Source organism: Haemaphysalis longicornis, unplaced genomic scaffold (genome assembly GCF_048455015.1).
Source record: "Haemaphysalis longicornis isolate Haplotype H1 unplaced genomic scaffold, Haemaphysalis longicornis Haplotype H1 scaffold_3, whole genome shotgun sequence".
Lineage (NCBI taxonomy): Eukaryota > Metazoa > Arthropoda > Arachnida > Ixodida > Ixodidae > Haemaphysalis > Haemaphysalis longicornis.
Window position 1 is genome coordinate 3,763,266 of NW_027526335.1, and position 17,071 is coordinate 3,780,336.

At 44.6% G+C, this 17,071-nt stretch overlaps 1 protein-coding gene across 5 annotated transcripts in view; it reads right to left on the reverse strand.

Moving 5' to 3' along the window:
* Rdl (Resistant to dieldrin) overlaps positions 1-17,071 on the reverse strand; it is a 354,036-nt gene that overhangs the window by 70,632 nt on the left and 266,333 nt on the right. For all 5 annotated transcript variants that reach the window (XM_077702173.1, XM_077702176.1, XM_077702174.1 and 2 more), the window contains exon 5: positions 14,027-14,109. In XM_077702173.1, coding sequence (XP_077558299.1) covers positions 14,027-14,109 — 83 coding nt within the window. The remainder of the gene's footprint in view (positions 1-14,026; positions 14,110-17,071) is intronic.

A 17,071-nucleotide genomic window follows, 5' to 3' on the forward strand; every position in this document is an offset into this window, starting at 1 on the left:
CATAATCCTCATCACCATCAAGCGCCTACTCACGTCCAGTGCAGGGCGAAGGCGTTTCCCATTGACTTGCAACAGCTTCTGTTCTGCGCTGCTCGAGTCCATTGTTGGCTCCGGAATTTACCTATTTCATACCTCTATCGTGTCATTGGCCTCTACCTTCTTTTAGACTCATCTGTTGGTATCCACTCTGTTACCCCAATCGTCCACCGGTTGTCGGTCCGTCTCACTACATGGCCAGCCAAAATCCATTGCCTTCTCTTTACTTGTAATTATGATATCATCTACTCGAGTTTGTTTCCTGATCCAGGAAGCTCGTTTCCTGCCCCTAAATGTTACTCCTATTTTTATTCGTTCCAACTCCTGCTCAGGCCACCTAGGTTTGCTTTCCAGTTGTTACGTAAGGTGCCAAGTGTCAGCTTCATATGTCATCACCGGCAGTATGCACTGGATGCACATTCTTCTTTTGAGTGACCGAGGTAGCTTACTTTTCATTATTTAGAAGTGCTGGCCGAGTGCTCCCCAGCCCATGCCGTGCGACGGATTGCTCTGTCGTGGTTGGGGTCAGCACTAAACATTCGTCCGAGGTTGTTATATTCTTTTACTTCTTCTAGCGTTTTGTTTCTTAAGCTGAAGAGGGTGCTTTCGGCATGTTATTTCTCATCACTTCAGATTTATTCATATTTATTTTGAGCCCCACGGCCGTGCTTTCTGATTGTAGTTCCTCAAGCATTGTTTGCATGGGTTCTGAATTCTCACTCAGCATCCTTAATCCAATGTTTTCCCAGTCAAGTTTTCTGAATACCCCCTCCAGACATGCTGGGAACAGTTTTTGCGAAATGGTATCTCCCTGTCTTACTCCCTTTCTGATCGGCAAATTATCGCGTTGCTTGTGAAGTGTTATCCTTCCCGTACATTCCTATATATGGCGTCTAGAAGTCTTATGTAGGTCTGTGTGATGAGGTAGAGGACAGTGGTGGTGTATGCGTCAGAAGGTGTCTACGGCACGAAAGTTTCTGACAAGATCATTTAGCAGGACGGGGACAATCACCCTCTGTGGGTATGTGCCGTCTAAGTGTCGCCTCAAAGGGAACTGGCAAAATAGCCGAGGCAATAACGGGACGTCGGAAAATGAAGAGGAAGATAAGATCGTGGCTAGTGAGTCACTTTTTTCATTTGAAGAGCATCAACATTTAAGGTTCGGGTGGAATGTTCATTTTTGTGGTCCTCGGAAATGCGGGGTGACCTTCACCGAGCTGCGCTGCAGGATTCCAAGGCTCAATTTCTATCTGTTCAGATCAGGACTTTCACCTACGGAACTGTGTGTGCGGTGCCAGGTCCCTGAAACAATCCAACATTTTTTTCTCGACTGCCGCTGTTTCTTAACAGCTAGACAACTGCTTTTGAAGGACACAATTGAGCGTTTGGGGTTTACTTTATTATCTATTGGAGCATCAAAATTGGGGCTTGCAAAAAGGGATATATTTCATTATTATCATCATCAGCCTATCCACGCCCACTGCAGGGCAAATGCCTCTCCCATTATTCTCCAATTACCCCGGTCCTGTGCTAACTGCGACCAATTTATCCCGGCAAACTTCTTGATCTCATCTTCCCACTTAACTTTCTGCCGCCCCCTGCAACGCTTGCCTTCTCTAGGGATCCACTCTGTTACCCTTAATGACCAACGGTTATCTTGCCTTCGCATTACATGCCCTGCCCACGTCCATTTCTTAATTTCTACTAATATGTCATTAACACGCGTTTGTTCCCTGACCAACTCCGCTATCTTCTTGTCCCTTAACGTTACACCTATCATCTTCCATTCCATTGCCCGCTGAGTCGTCCTCAATTTAAGTTGAACCCTCTAAGTGAGCCTCCAAGTTTCTGCCCCGTAGGTAAGTACCGGTAATATGCAGCTGTCATACACTTTCTTCTTAAGGGACAATTGTAGGCTGCCATTCATTGTCTGAGCATGCCTGCCGAATGCACTCCGCCCCATTCTTATCCTTCGAATTATCTCTGCCTCATGGTTGGGATCCGGGGTCACAACTTGGCCTAAGTATATATATTCGCTTACCACTTCCACTGCTTCGCCACCTATCTCAAACCGCTGGGCTGTCCCCAGGTTATTGATCATTACTTTGGTTTTCTGCATATTAATTTTCAGGCCCACGGTTCTACTCTGTTGGTCCAGTGCGGAAAGTATGCTTTGCAATTCGTCCCCCGAGTTACTTAGCAAGGCAACGTCATCAGAAAATCTGAGGTTACTGAGGTATTGTCCATTAACCCTTACTCCCAACTGTTCCCAATCCAACGTTCTGAATACTTCTTGTAAACATGCTGTGAATTGAATACTTCTTGTAAACATGCTGTGAATAACACTGGGGAGATTGAACTGAGATTACCTTCAAGTCTATCAGCCAATACTGGGGAGATTGTGTCTCCTTGTCTGACGCCCTTTCTTATAGGTATTTTACTGCTCTCCTTATGGAGGATGATGGTAGCTGTGGACCCACTGTAGATATCCCCCAGTATTCCTACATAATGCTCATCTACACCTTGGTTCCGTAATGCCTGCACGGCTGCTGAGGTTTCGACCGAGTCAAATGCTTTCTCATAATCTATGAAGGCTACATATAGGGGTTCAGTATACGCAGCGCACTTCTCTATCACCCGATTGATCGTGTGAATATGGTCAATTGTTATATAGTCTTTACAGGACCCTGCTTGTTCTTTAGCTTGACTGAAATCGAAGGTTGCAGAAATTGTGTAAGCGATTACCTTGGTAAGTACCTTGTAGACGACTGATAGTAAGCTGATTGGCCTGTAAGTTTTCAAGTCCTTCATGTCACCTTTCGTATAGATTGGGATGATGTTTGCGTTCTTCGAAGATTCCGGTACACTTGTGGTCATTAGGCATTGCGTATACAGGTTTGCCAGTTTTTCAAGTACAATTTTTCCGCCATCTTTCAAGAGGTCTGCTGTTACCTGATCCTCATCAGGTGCTTTGCCCCCTTTCATTTTTTTCAAAGCCTTCCTTACTTCTTCTGTCGTTAATGGTGGGATGCCTATCTCCTCTAAACTACTTTCTCGTTCGGCATTATCCTGGATGTCCCGGATACTGTACAGATCCCTTTAGAACTCCTCGACTAGTGTGACTATTTTATCCCTACTTGTGATGACATTGCCTTGCTCGTCTTTAAGTGCATACATCTGATTTTTCCCCACGCCAAGACGCCTCTTCACTGCTTTCAGGCTACCTCCGTTCTTTACAGCGTATTTGATCCTCTGCATATTATACTTCCATATTTCAGCTGTCTTACGCTTATTAACTTCGAAAGCTCCGCTAGTTCTATTCTGTCAGCTGGGGTTGAGATTGTCATGGTTTGCCGTTTCCTAATTAGATCTTTCGTCTCCTGGGAAAGTTTACCAGTATCCTGTCTAGCCATCGTGCCCACCACTTCTACTGCACACTTTGTGATGATGCGTGTAAGGTTGTCGCTGGCTTCCTGTGTCGTAAACTCTGCTTCCTCGGGAAGAGCTGAATATCGGTTCTGCAGCGTGATCCTGAATTCTTCTACTTTACGCCTTACTGTTAGCTCATTAATCGGCTTCTTTCGTACTAGCTTGTTACAGTACCTCCTCAAATCTAGCCTAATTCGAGATCTTACCATACGGTGGTCACTACATCTTACCCTTCCGAGCACTTCCACATCCTGCACGACGCCAGGGTTATCGCATAATATGAAGTCTATTTCATTTTTATGTTCCCCATTCGGGCTCCTCCACGTCCACTTCTGGCTATCCCGTTTGCAGAAGGTATTCATAATACGTATATATACTGAATTCAAAATTTTTTTCCTGCTTCAGGTCGTTTAAATTGCTGAAGGGGGCTAATTAATGAGTAATTCGGGTTTTGTTCATAACAACGTTTCCTTTTACGGCCTCTTTCCGGAAATAATTTAGTATTTTGAGGTCCCCACGTATTTCAACAACTGATTTTGCCCTGGCCAATCCCCCTTCTGGGTACGTGCCAAAATATTTGAGGACATCATCATCATCCCCATCATCACCATCAGCCATCATCATCAGCAGACAGCCGCTTTTGTGTATCTGTACTTGCACCCATCAGCCTGCACCAGAGTTACTCAATATCCAGTAACTCTGAGCCTGCACTACATGGGAAGAGATGTGCCACCCTTCGGAGTTACCTACCATCATCATCACCATCACCATCATCACCATCACCATCATAACCATCACCACCACCATCACCACCACCACTACCCTGTTGAGGCCGTCGTGGAGGACGCCCGGAGACCCAGGCAGCTTACAGCGCCAGCCCCATCTACCTCCTGTTCGACAGCCGCGCATTGAATCACCGGCATCGACTGGGCGACGTGGTGTCCCCGTGCCGGACTGCAGACCCAGCAAGTCTGCTAGCCCCTCGACTGCCGTGCATTTGAATCGCCGGCATCGACGGTGCGACGTGGTGTTTCCGTGACGAGCTAGCAACAGCCGCCGCATCGAGGACATTTGGCTTCGCATCAAGTGCGCCACCGCACGTGAGACGTTTCTTTTATTAGCCGTTTATTTGTGAACTGAACTTAGACTCGGTAGTTTTCCCGATTTTGCTAAACTGTCTGTCCTCAGGATAGAGGCTATTATAGCCTTGTTTGTAAATATACATTCTTTTCGTTAGCTCGTCTGGTATAGGTAAATGTTTGTGTCCGTCATCCTAGAGTTTCTCAAGCGCCTGTCTCATTTCTGCGACGCGAATTCCGAGCCCTAGCCACGAATACCACCACAGTCTGTTTTGTTCCCTGGTCTTTTAAGGCTTTTTTCACGGCTCTGGTGTGTACTGAGTCAAACGCTTTCTCATAGTCTATGCCTGGTAATCTGAATCACTCCTCTCCTCGAGCCTCCATTGGATGCGGTCCTTGGGATTGTTTTCACCATGTATAAGCATTGCGGAATCCTCCCATCAGCTGAGTGGAAGTAGCAAATGGGGTGGAGGAGGGTCTCAGAAAACGGTCCTATGAATGCCATTTAAGGGGTTTTGTGTATTCTGCGGATTTTTCTATCACTTGATTGACAAGATGGATATGATTCATGGGGGAGTACACTTTCCTAAGCCCAGCCTGCTCTCTGGATTTGTTGTTCTTCTTTGTGGTTCGTCTTACTGTGTGGCGTTGACGACACTTCGTTTAGTCTATTTACATATCGGCATGTGGTACTGTCTTTTTCGTTACCGCCGCTGCTTTCTCTACCTTTTATAAAACTGTATTCTTCGAAATTACTTAGTTGTCCTGACAAAGTATCTTGTTAAACATAATTGTGCCTGCCATGAATCCCCTTTTAATGCCAAACGAAATTTTCTATTATTAGATGGACGCGACTTCTCCCAGGTGACCCCGTATTTCTGGGGTAATAAAAAAATTGTCAGGAATGTTTACAACTATTAAAAATGTGAAGGCGAAGGAGTTCATCCCTTTGTTGATCTGCTGTTTAACTTTATGTTGAACTTTCTTCTTACCTACCCTTTTCTACCATGGCGTCCTGTCTCCGTCCTTCCCCGTCCGCCACTAAGGACTGGGGAATTGTAACCCTCAGTGATGTGGGATTAAGCTTCAGAGCTTAACGTGTATTTGGCGCGTCCAGAACGTTCTGCGGTCCGTAGTTTTTTTTCTCCAGTCTCTTCTCTTGCCCTTCTGTTTCTCTTTCCCCGTGCGCGTGGGCAATTCTACGTACTTCACAACGATCTTCCTTACCTCACGCGTTCCATGAAACATAATGATTTAAAGCTTTCTTTCGCCTTAATCACAAACGATTGCCCCAAGTTGATCCGAACAACAGCGACATATGTACAAGTATGCGATTGCAGCAAGCATCAAAGGGCGGCATGTCATCCGGTATTCGTCCGAAAGCGGTATCTTTACAGTAATAAAAAAACGTGTGTGGGCATCTGCCACTTGTACTTATGTGGGTAGTAGACTGGGGCACATTACTCTCAGTACATATACTAGTAGGCTAGTGGCTTTCCCATCTGTGGTTATTCGTCATATGCAATGCGTGCATAGGTACAATATGTCAGCAGCAACATCATGTATTTCTGTCGGTTCGAATTGTACTTGTGTTAAGATCTAGAAGCTACGATGAACTTTGCTCCACTACAAACACTTACAGCGAACGAATTCTATATTAATTCCTTCTGCTCTAACCTGACTACTCAAAACAGGCCAGTGTGGCTCTTAGCAAGCTATTATCCTGCTGTCACTTGTATAGCGGGTATTCAATGGCGTGGAATGCATGCAGGCAACCATAGAAGTGCGCCGCCATATCTGTGGCCAAGCGTCTGTTTCTAGGCGACGTTGTGCGCACGGTCCCCAGATCAGGCATCCCTCTTCTCCTCCATGCAACCGTGCGAGTGCGCCGTCACTCGTTACGTCGGGCTCCGCGGGATGGCGGTACTTGTCCATGCCAAGCACTACTGTGAAACACATGACTGTGTTTCACGTTACAGACTCTTCCGAACGCAAAGTATTGCCTCGAGTTAAATGTGAGTGCGGTTAATAACATCTCTGTTGACGCCACAATTTAGAATCGGTTTGGAACGGAGCAGATGACGCACGCTGGTGGTTTTCTTTTTTTTTTTCGACGTGCGGCCTGAGTGGCCCAAGCCGTGCCGTGCCCGTGGCGCATCGGCCATGTCTGTGGCCGTTTCCAGCGTTGCAAAGCGAAGAAATTGACCCCTAAACTTTTCAACGAATACCGACTATAGTCCATGACTTTGTATTCTGCCGAGTAGGCATCGCCAACTTCGAAGTGGGACAAGTTGATCCGTAATGAAAACAACTCCCTAGACTTAGTATATAAGAATACAGGAACATTCTCTTCCCAACAGAAGGTTCGCAATGTACTTCGGACACAAACATGCTTTATATAAGCTTGGAACGTGGCATAAATAAAAGAACCGAATCTACTTGTAGAAATTTTGGCAGGCCGACCGCGCGCAACAAAATTCGAGAGCCAGCAGTAAGCTTAGAGAGCATATATAGATGCAAAAGAGTCTGCCTTTAGACATCCACATGCTCGGATATAAGTTAAAAATCCAAGTTCCTTCTCCCTGTACGATGCCCAATTTACAGAATGTTTGCCACTGTGAATGTCAATCCGAACGTTTCTTCTTCCTCCGCCGGCACATACGTAAGCGGTTTCAGTAAGTTTAAAGGAGCCATGAAGAGAAAACAAGTTTGTTTTATTCGAAATATTATGTTTCATAGTACCCCAACCGCTTTCCCGGTAGCAAATGATGCTTTATTCACTGAGAAATAAGGCAATTTAAGACAAAATTTTAAATATCCCGCTAAATTGCACATTTCATGACGTGAACAATGGCGTCATACGAGCTGGTACATGAAACAGATACTTAGTATGTCGACTCCATATAGTAACCACACGCAGGAGTCAGACAGGAACCGGAACTCGGGCCGAAACCGAGACGGCGGCCTTTTTAAAAATGCTAGTAAAACCTAGTGCACCCGCAGCCCTAGTCATGGAATCGCCTGATCCGGAGAACAGAACTCTCGCCGAGGAGCTAGGGCTTGCATTTAACAACCTCACAGCACTTGAACGCTCAATGCTTCAAAGTGCACGAGCGGCAGTTGTGGGATACGCGTATGGACCGGAAAGCGACCATAACGCGATAGCCACAACAGACGAACGCCCAGCAGTCGGCACCGCTGCCTCGTCAGCCCCGTCGCGACGGACGAATACAGACTGGTACGTGCGTGCCGTATTTTTATAACGGTTAATAATAGTTCAGTTTCAGTAGCAGTATCGCTTATGCCAGTTGGTCGGTGTCCTGTATGGAAAGCCGTTCGTGCGAGCTCTCTGCTCCGACCAGAAAGATACGAGCGTCAATGCGCGGTGTGTACGGTAACTTTTTTTCCAAGCTCAGAGCGCTTTGACGGCGATTTGACGAAGTCGGAGACGAGCGCCAGCATGTCCCAGGAGTGATCAAACGTAAGGGTCCCTGCCGTAATCACTTCGTCGGAAACGAAGCGAGCACACTCGTACTTCCTTTAGCTCCCTTTCTGCTCCGTTTGCAAAGTTCACAAAACGTAGCCACTTGCTTCGCCGAGGTTCGTCGTTGGGCAGCACATGAAAGGAGATCTCCTCACCGGTGGGGACGTCGCACTCCCTCGACGATTTGCCCGTACGACATGGGCATTTCAAAACGCAGCAACAAAATTTCATTGTAAAGTACTCGAACAAACTGAAGTTTTCACTGGTTGTAAACTGGAAACGAAGCTCGTAACGACAGCAGCAAGCCAACGCCATTCCGGAACTTCTGCAACGACTGGCACTATCTCGTCGCTGCTTGCTGTTCCTTACTCCCCTCGTTTCTATTTTTACCTTTGCTGGTTGGCGATATGACGGACAACCTCCTGTCAAGGGATTAAGATATCAAGCAAGGTCGCGGCTGTACGTGCTGGAACGGTTCGTTGGCCCCGAAGAGCCTCGAACCCGAACATTCGTCTGTGCAACGGCGCACTTACTGTACATCGAGCTGCCAGTGCCGATTTACGACGTTAAACCTCAAAGATTGACGTTAGGCTCATCATAGTCTCACCCCATACCTGCGTAGCATGTCAAACTCCGCGAAAGCGACTTAAAAACGCGAAATTCTAGGACGCTCTCCCAAAGGGTCTTCACCAAGTCCTTAAGTTTCTACACCACGGAAATCGGTCGAGGTGGGCCAACAGGGCTCTCGCTTCTCGCGCTAAATATTCATCAGCTATCCTTCTCCCAATGCCCTTGAAATGAGCAAAATTTTTGGTCACTCGATAACCTGAGAATCACTGAAGAGGGTGGTTTCAAAGATTTCCTTTGTGTTACTTTTTGTAGAAGTTCGAAAGAAAACATAACCGACGTTTTTTAGAGCACGTTTATTATTGTGATAACGTGTTTTCTTTTGGGCCTGCTGGCTGTTGTACGGTCTGAATTCTCCGACAAGAAACTTAAGATGCGGTAATCCAAGCAAGCGCTCGAATAAGCACAACCAGAACATGCGGCTGTATCACGCCTTGTATCGCCGGCATGGCGCGATTGGAAACAGATGACTTAATACTGTGTTACGAACGTCAGAGGGCTTATACTACAGGCAACAGAAGTCCGCTGATAACGAAGTTCTGTTTACAGTTTTATTGGAGGCATGCTTGGCTGTTTACACGAACACGTAACGCCTACATGCATTCATACGTAATGCTTGCGACCACACAGTGGAAAGTATTGATATGAGTCCTGTGCCCTACACTTCATGGATAAAATTAATGGTGTTGATCGTTAGTAAAACATTAACAGGCTTCCTACCTACTTGCTGCAGCCAGAGATGGCATTCCACATCATGCGATGATGCACTCTTGTGTGAAAGATGCAATCGTGAAGGATTACATTTCCTGTTATCCTCTTTTGGAACCTGCAATTTCACAGTCCACGCATCTAAATTCTCGCGCTTTGCAATCCAGGTTGGTTCCACGAAATGTGAGGTTCAGAGGTCTTTTTATTGTTTGCTTACGTCGCAGCTTCTGCCCAGATCTCTGTTTTGCCGTACTTGCTCTGTGCTGAACGATGCCGACGAATGTGGAACTCGCAAAAAGGCTTGACTTTCTCGAGGGTCTACTGAAGGGAAACTTAGATGCATTAGTGCTTGAACTAACAACAAAAATCAAAGAAAAGCTTATCGATCAAGGGCTGGGTCAGCAGGCCCCCTTGATTGAAAGTGTTCAGCTTATGAGTGACCTCTTTGATGAGATGAAGGAGAAACAGGTCGAGCTCATTTCCACGAACAAAGCACTTGTATTGCGCAATTTACTAGAAAAGAAATTTTCCGACTTAGAACAGTACTCCCGAAGCAACAATGTAGAGATTAGAGGTGTTCCCTCTACCCAGGGAGAGAACTGTGCGGCGATCGTTCAGCTGATAGGGGAGGTCTCTGAGTGTCCTGTTGCGCCATCCGACCTAGACATCGTGCACCGCGTTCCCGCGAAATCTGGTGACAAAAATATAATTGCCCGCTTTCTTTGTCGCGAAAGGAAGAACGATTTCTTGCGCAAGGCCAGGAAGGCTTGTCTGTGCGCCAACCAGATTGGTTTTCCGGAAAGCTTGAAGACGCCAGTGTTTATAAATGACCATCTCACCGCTGACAACAAAAGGCTATTCGGCAAGGCACTTGCTCTCAAAAAGCAAAAGGGCTGGCAGTTCTTGTGGACTGACAACTGCCACATCTTTGCACGTAGGACAAGCGACAGTAAGACGTATCGCATTTCATCCGAATCAGACGTGCACTTTTTCACCTAATATCGCTCATCTCGTCTTTTGCCGCTTGCCCCGCGCCACTGCGCGCCCGAAACTTTCATGTCGCTGCTATCTCCAGACAACTTTAATCATATTCTACCAAAAAATAATTTTTCATTGATTTACTTCGACGCGCGAAGCTTACGAAAAAATATATGATAATGTCAATAACTTTATCACATCCCTCGACCACCATTTCTCAGCAATATGCATTTCTGAAACGGGGCTTTCTGATAGCGATAATAACTGGCATGGATTTTCATCTTATCAGGCTGAATACTGTCATGGACCCTCGGATAGCTACGGAGGGGCTGCCATTTTCCTTGATCCCACCGTCGTTTACACCCGCAGGCATGATCTATCGTTCAATATTAGCAACTGCGAAGCTGTTTGGTTGGAAATAGAAGATCCTTTACTTGCACATAATCGTAAAAATTTCGTTCTTGGCTCAGTCTATCGTTCCCCGTCATCTTCCGTTCCTGAATTTCTTCATGTTCTTTATATCATTCTTAACAAGCTATCATTCAAAAATAAGAACGTTTTGATATTAGGTGACATAAACATTAACTTTCTCGATACAAGTGCAAAGGTATATACTGACTACACTGATTGCTTCTCTGGCTATGGACTCGAATTCCTGATTAACACCTACACAAGATACAGCCCTAGCGGTTCTAAAACACTTCTAGATCACGCATTATCTAATCTAACCCCGACTCCAGTAGCTGGTGCATTGTGCACTGACATAACTGACCATTGTCCCATTTTTGTTTCATTAGATCGTTCAGCTTCACTCCCTGATAAATCTTTTTACTTCTGTTTTTTCTAAACATAAATTTACTGTTACCATTCTCAGTACTGACTGGTCTGGTGTTAATACCGCTATTGACCCTGTGAAGGCTCTCGATGAATTTTGTACATTGTTTTTGAAGGCTGTATCGTTGAGCACAACAACTGTTAAATGTAAAAAAACAGTTCAAAGACGCATGCAACCCTTGGATGACGAATGCCTTACTGACCAGTTTACGCAAAAAAGATAACCTTTACCGGAAAACTAAACGTCAACCTTTTAACACTGCTTTAGCCCAACGTTATAAAAAATATACTAATACTCTCAGTAATCTACTTAAGCTTGCTAAAAGCCAATATTATGAAAACGAATTTACGAATAATAGCCATAACCCCCGAAAACAATGGAAACTAATCGGTGAATTTTTAAATACAGTGTCCTCGCGTAATCATTTTCAGAAAATTAGCTTTAACGGGACAGTCTTTCTTCAGCCATCCGACGTTGCTAGTGCTTTCAGCAACTTCTTCTCGTTATCAACCCCAAGCATTACCACTACTGATCAGCAATCCCTACCACGCTCCCCACACTCGTTTTATCTGTACCCCGTTACTGCCAATGAAGTGTACTTTACGATTTGTAACCTCAAAAATACCAGTCCCGGTTTGGATAACATTTCGATGCGTCATTTAAAACTTGTTGCTCATATCGTTTCGGAAACAATAAGTATCATAGCTAATACTATTTTTAAGTCTGGCATTTTTTCCTAAAAACGTAAAGAGGGCCAAGGTTGTCCCAGTATTTAAGAAAGGTAACAAGGAGTTAATTAACAACTATAAACCAATTTTAATCATTTCCAGTTTGAGCAAGATCATCGAACAGTTACTTGCAAAACGCTTAACTAACTATCTAAGAAAATTTAACGTAATAGATAATTTACAGTTCGGTTTTCGTGCGGGAAGTTCCACTAGCTTGGCTTTACTAACCTTAACCGATTTTACTAAAAAATCTATTGATTCTGGTAAATATGTTGGCTCAGTATTCCTAGACTTCACAAAAGCTTTCGATACCATCAATCGCAAAATTTTATTCATGAAACTCGAAGCACATAGTATAACCGGTCCAGCACTAACCCTGTTAAAAATTACTTGGTTGATAGGCAAGTCGTGGTAGCTGCAGCTGGATCGTTCTCCGACTCTAAAACTATTAACCAAGGTGTCCCGCAGGGTTCCATTCTCGGCCCGAATTTTTTAATATTGATATCAATGACCTACCCAACTGTTTACACCTATACAACTGTCTTTTATATGCTGACGATACCGCAATAACATTATCAGACACATCTATAGTATCCCTTACTGGTAAATTAAACGCTGCTTTAACGGATGTGACTGAGTGGTGCTGCAGAAATAATTTAATTATTAATCCTACTAAGACTAAATTTATGATCTTTAGAAGCCACCAGACAGTGTTAGGTAGAATTAAAACTTGGTTCTAATCGGATCGTATCATGCGACTGCGTCCAATTTCTTGGTATAATTTTTGACACTAACCTTAAGTTCACTTCTCACGTCGATCATATCAGAAAAAAATGGCATTTGGCATCCGGCATTGCTGAAGGCACGACCGTTCTTTCCAACCAAGGCTTTGTTATCACTTTACTTCGCTTTCATGCACAGTCATATCAACTATGGAACCACTTCTTGGGGTAACACATATCACACCCACCTATCATTCATTCAGCACATTCAAAATCAAGCTATCCGTATCATTACTAGAAGCCCTCAGCATTCAAATGCATCACCTCTAGTCCGCGAAAATTCAATTTTATCTATCACAGCATTGTTCGATTATAACTTAGTTTTTTTTTTTCAATCTACTCAACAACCAATTATGTTTTGAACTTCTTGACGTAGGTACTTTAGTGAATCATAACACTACTAGATTTGCCTTGAATAAAAACTTGTTGTTACCTAAGGTAAAAACTAATTATGGCCAGCAAACATTTCATTTTGTCGCCATTAATCTGTGGAACCGCCTAACACTTAATATTAAGTCTTCACATTCTATCACAGCTTTTGATTGATTGTGGGGGTTTAACACGCCGACGGAGCGCATGCGATGAGGCGCGCCGTAGTGGAGGGCTTCGGATTAATTTTGACCACCTGGGGATCTTTAACGTGCGCCGAAATCTCGTACACACTGGCGTTTTTGCTTTTCGCCTCCATCAGAAAAGCAGCCGCCGCAGCCGGGAATCGAACCCGCGACGTCGTGCTCAGCAGCACAACGCCTTAGCCACTGAGCCACCGCGGCGGGTCACACAGCTTTAAAAAAAAAATCTCCGAAAAAAATGTTCTTCTAACCTGATATGTTTCCTAATTTCTTGGTTTTGCTGGTTTGATTTTCGTCATTTGTTTCCACAGTAGTTTTTTGTGTACTTTTGTAAACCGTTAGTTTTTAATTGTGTATAATGATAATTTGCTTTTTGAATGCCGTTTTTAGGTACATAGCTTAATATTTTAGTAAATTCTATATGAAAACCATGCACTACATGTTTTTGCATATTCGTTTTCTTCACTAAGGTTTTATTGTACTTGTTTTCGCTTCCACTGCTGCTTCTGTAACGTTTTTCGTGTACTTCATCATCGAGGGTCCCAGTGCAGTCGCTGACTTCGGGACCCTTGTCTGTAAACTTCCTTTGTAACCGTTTACTTTTGATGAATAAACTTCAACTTCGACTATGTGGATTTCTGGTTGCTTTTAGCTCACGAATATTTTTCCCCATTCAGACGCGTTCTAGAATTATAGGAATAAGTGTAGACGCACCCAACAGTAAAAGAAATGGAAAACGTCAAATAGAAGAGCAGGAACAAAACTTACAACTTTCTATTTCTATAGTGCACGCTTGTCTGTCCATCGGGAAATATCTCAGATCCATTGGGCAGCTGGCTGTCACTGTCAGTCTGGAAGAGAAGACAAGACAGAGCACGTGTTAGCTGAAACGTCTCTCGAAAAGCAATGGTGGCGCATGCAACAAGGCGAAGGCAATAAGACCGCTGGTCGAACTGCAATGCTCCACTCTGTAAACAAGGCGCAACCAACCAAGGACACCTTCTAGTAACCTACCGCGGTTAAAGTCTCACCACGGCAGAAACCCTGAGGTTGAAAAGCTGCTCGTATTGAGGCTGCTGTCTAGCCCTGTAGTTGGCTTTCTTCTATTTTCTCGAGTTTAGTTTGAACATGAGAGTTGTGTATATGGGCTGACACATTTTATAAAAACAGCGTAGTGTTATCCAGAAACAAACTTCATTCGCATTTCACCAGCTTCTACCCAGTAAGAGGTGCTGGACAAAAAGTACAATGAACCGAAATAACGCCAAATACGCTTTTGAATATATTTTAAAACGTAGAACAATCAATTTATTGAACGCTGGAGTGTGACAGGTCCAGATAGGCACCCCAGAAAAGGAAGAGTGAGCCAAGAAGCCTTTTCGTTTAGCGGAAACGATGGTTGAAACGCTCAGCTTTCTCGTGAGGGATTTCTTCGCTCTCGTTTGAGTTGTAGGTGTTCGCAGAATTTGGTACGGGACGGCCGCCATCAGTGAGACCCATAAAGCTTCGCTCTAAATTCAAACTGATTCGACCATGTCGAAATGGGCGCAGTCGAGCAGACATCGGCTTCATAGTGCGAGGAACCCAGGTGCCATTCCGACTGCGGAAAGTGTTTTTTTTCTCTCTTGTGGCACTTGATGTGCCTTCGCTTATCATCATCATCACCATTTTGTGAAACCCATTGTATCAAGTTGGCTTCCCTGCACTGTGCTTTTGTAACGGAACGGTCGCCGTCAGTGACGCACAAACATCTTCGCTTTAGAATTTTAATATTATAATTTCATGTTCGTACAGCGCCCGGCCAGATCCGTTGAAGCTGGGCGCACCAGCCCTACACTGCGTACCTTGTACGCACAAGCCCACGCTCACAGACGAAATCTCACAGGCACACCAATGCTGTAATAAAATGATGGTCAGGTTCGTTGGGTGATCATTTTGGCTTAAACTAATTCGCAACGCTGCAGTATTACATAATAAAGCAAAAAGATTATCGCCAGGACTTAATCCGCTTAAATTAAACGAGACTTGTAAAGGATTGGTTTATGCGAAGATTTCGCTCTATGCAGTTGGGCGCGTTTGTTTACCCACCTTGTAGTATTCACAGCGATTGCTGGGGTGGTGTTTAATAGCGGAGGTGTTGTTGCTGGCCGTGGTATGTGCGGCGTCATAAGAAAACCCCCGATCACAGTTGCTGCCTCCGGTTACCGCGCACGTGAGCAGGCACCTCGCAAGGATCGCCCGGCATCGTCCAGGCTTGAGCATGGAGCTCGCAAAGAATGCCAAGTGCTCATCCGCGCCTCAAGGGAGGATCACAAGGCAGCTCGCGCTACAGACGCCCAGTTCGCGAAGGCGGTTGCCGCCGGTTCTGGCACATGCTGACGCGTTCCACTTTGGGAGAAATGTGAAAGCCTGCGGACAAAACTGTCCGGGCCCGCCAGTCACGCATGAGGAAGTAAGATGGATATGACGATGACTACTACTACCACAGTGGAAAGCGACGACAGAACATGTAAATAAACAATTTCAAACCTAATTCAATGCGTGGTGGTCTGTCCTTCGGGGCTTACGTAGAACGAAATCCTCCAGATTCGCTGTGGTTCGAGCCTTGCACGACTTAGTGCAAATTTCGCCATTTTTTTTAAATACTGGAAATATTCTAGGTATTTATGTTCATTTGTTTACCTTTTTTTTTTTGCGGAGCGTTTTCCCTAAAGTTGAACTAAAGCTCACCTTACCGCTGCGGCTTCTGGTTTCATAGAAGGACAGAAAAAAATGTAAGAGCGACTACTGCGAACACCGAGTTCTTGTAAAGTGCACCCAGCCTTTTCTTGAGATTATAAGATGCCCCCGAACAAGTTCAAACAAACTCGCTGCTTAACCAAACCATCTGAAGCACGGCATTCTTCCAGGAAGCACTGTTATAGCAAAGTTCCGTGTTGGCGTTAGACAACCGATGAGCGAAAAGGAAGCCGTAATATAAAGAAGTAAACTTGCAAACGCACAAATCCGCTCATGTCTATAAGACAGAGAATTCGGATCCTCCTTCAAACTTTTTGCGACGCCAAAGAAATGCAGATAAAAAAATATATCTGTGTAAAGAAGACCACCACGAAAGCTGTACACTAAAGCTTCGCTATACCAAAATAAATATATATACGGGTGCATAAAACCTACACCAGTGGTCCGCTCTTTGGAATTTAGCGGAAAGGAACAGAGGAAGAGGAAGAAGGGAGGGGGGGACACGGAATTCTAATCTCTACCGTCAATATTTGCCTTGGTTCTCCTTAGAAGGGGCCCCGTTTCTCGACCTCTTCTCATGTACATTTGTAATTACCCATAACGTTTTTCCTCAACCGATCTTTGTTTCGGATGTTTTTTTTCTTCTCAAGATTGCGTTTACCATTCGTTCGGACCTTCCCCACATTAACGTTTAGTAAGGAAACTATTCAGTGGGAGATTCAACAAGTTGGAGATTTGCAAGGAAGGATCTTTCTTCTCAAGGAGAGTCATAGTCACATCTGAACGGATAAGATATAGACGGATACAAGTCGATGTGGACCGTACGAAGAGAAAAAAAAGAAACCGGAGGGTGCAGGAAGTGAAAGCTTGGTGTTCTTGTGACAACTGTGCACCCTTCCCCTCCCTTCTTTTTTTTGTGTCACCGCCAGACAGGCATATAAAAGCTCTCCTACATATATATATATTCAGCAGTCTACCTAAATTTTATGTTGTTGACTTGTAGCTGTCATATACTTAAAACCGAAAGGAGGCCTCATGCGAGACGAAAAGCCTAAGAACTTAGAGTCGTAGTAG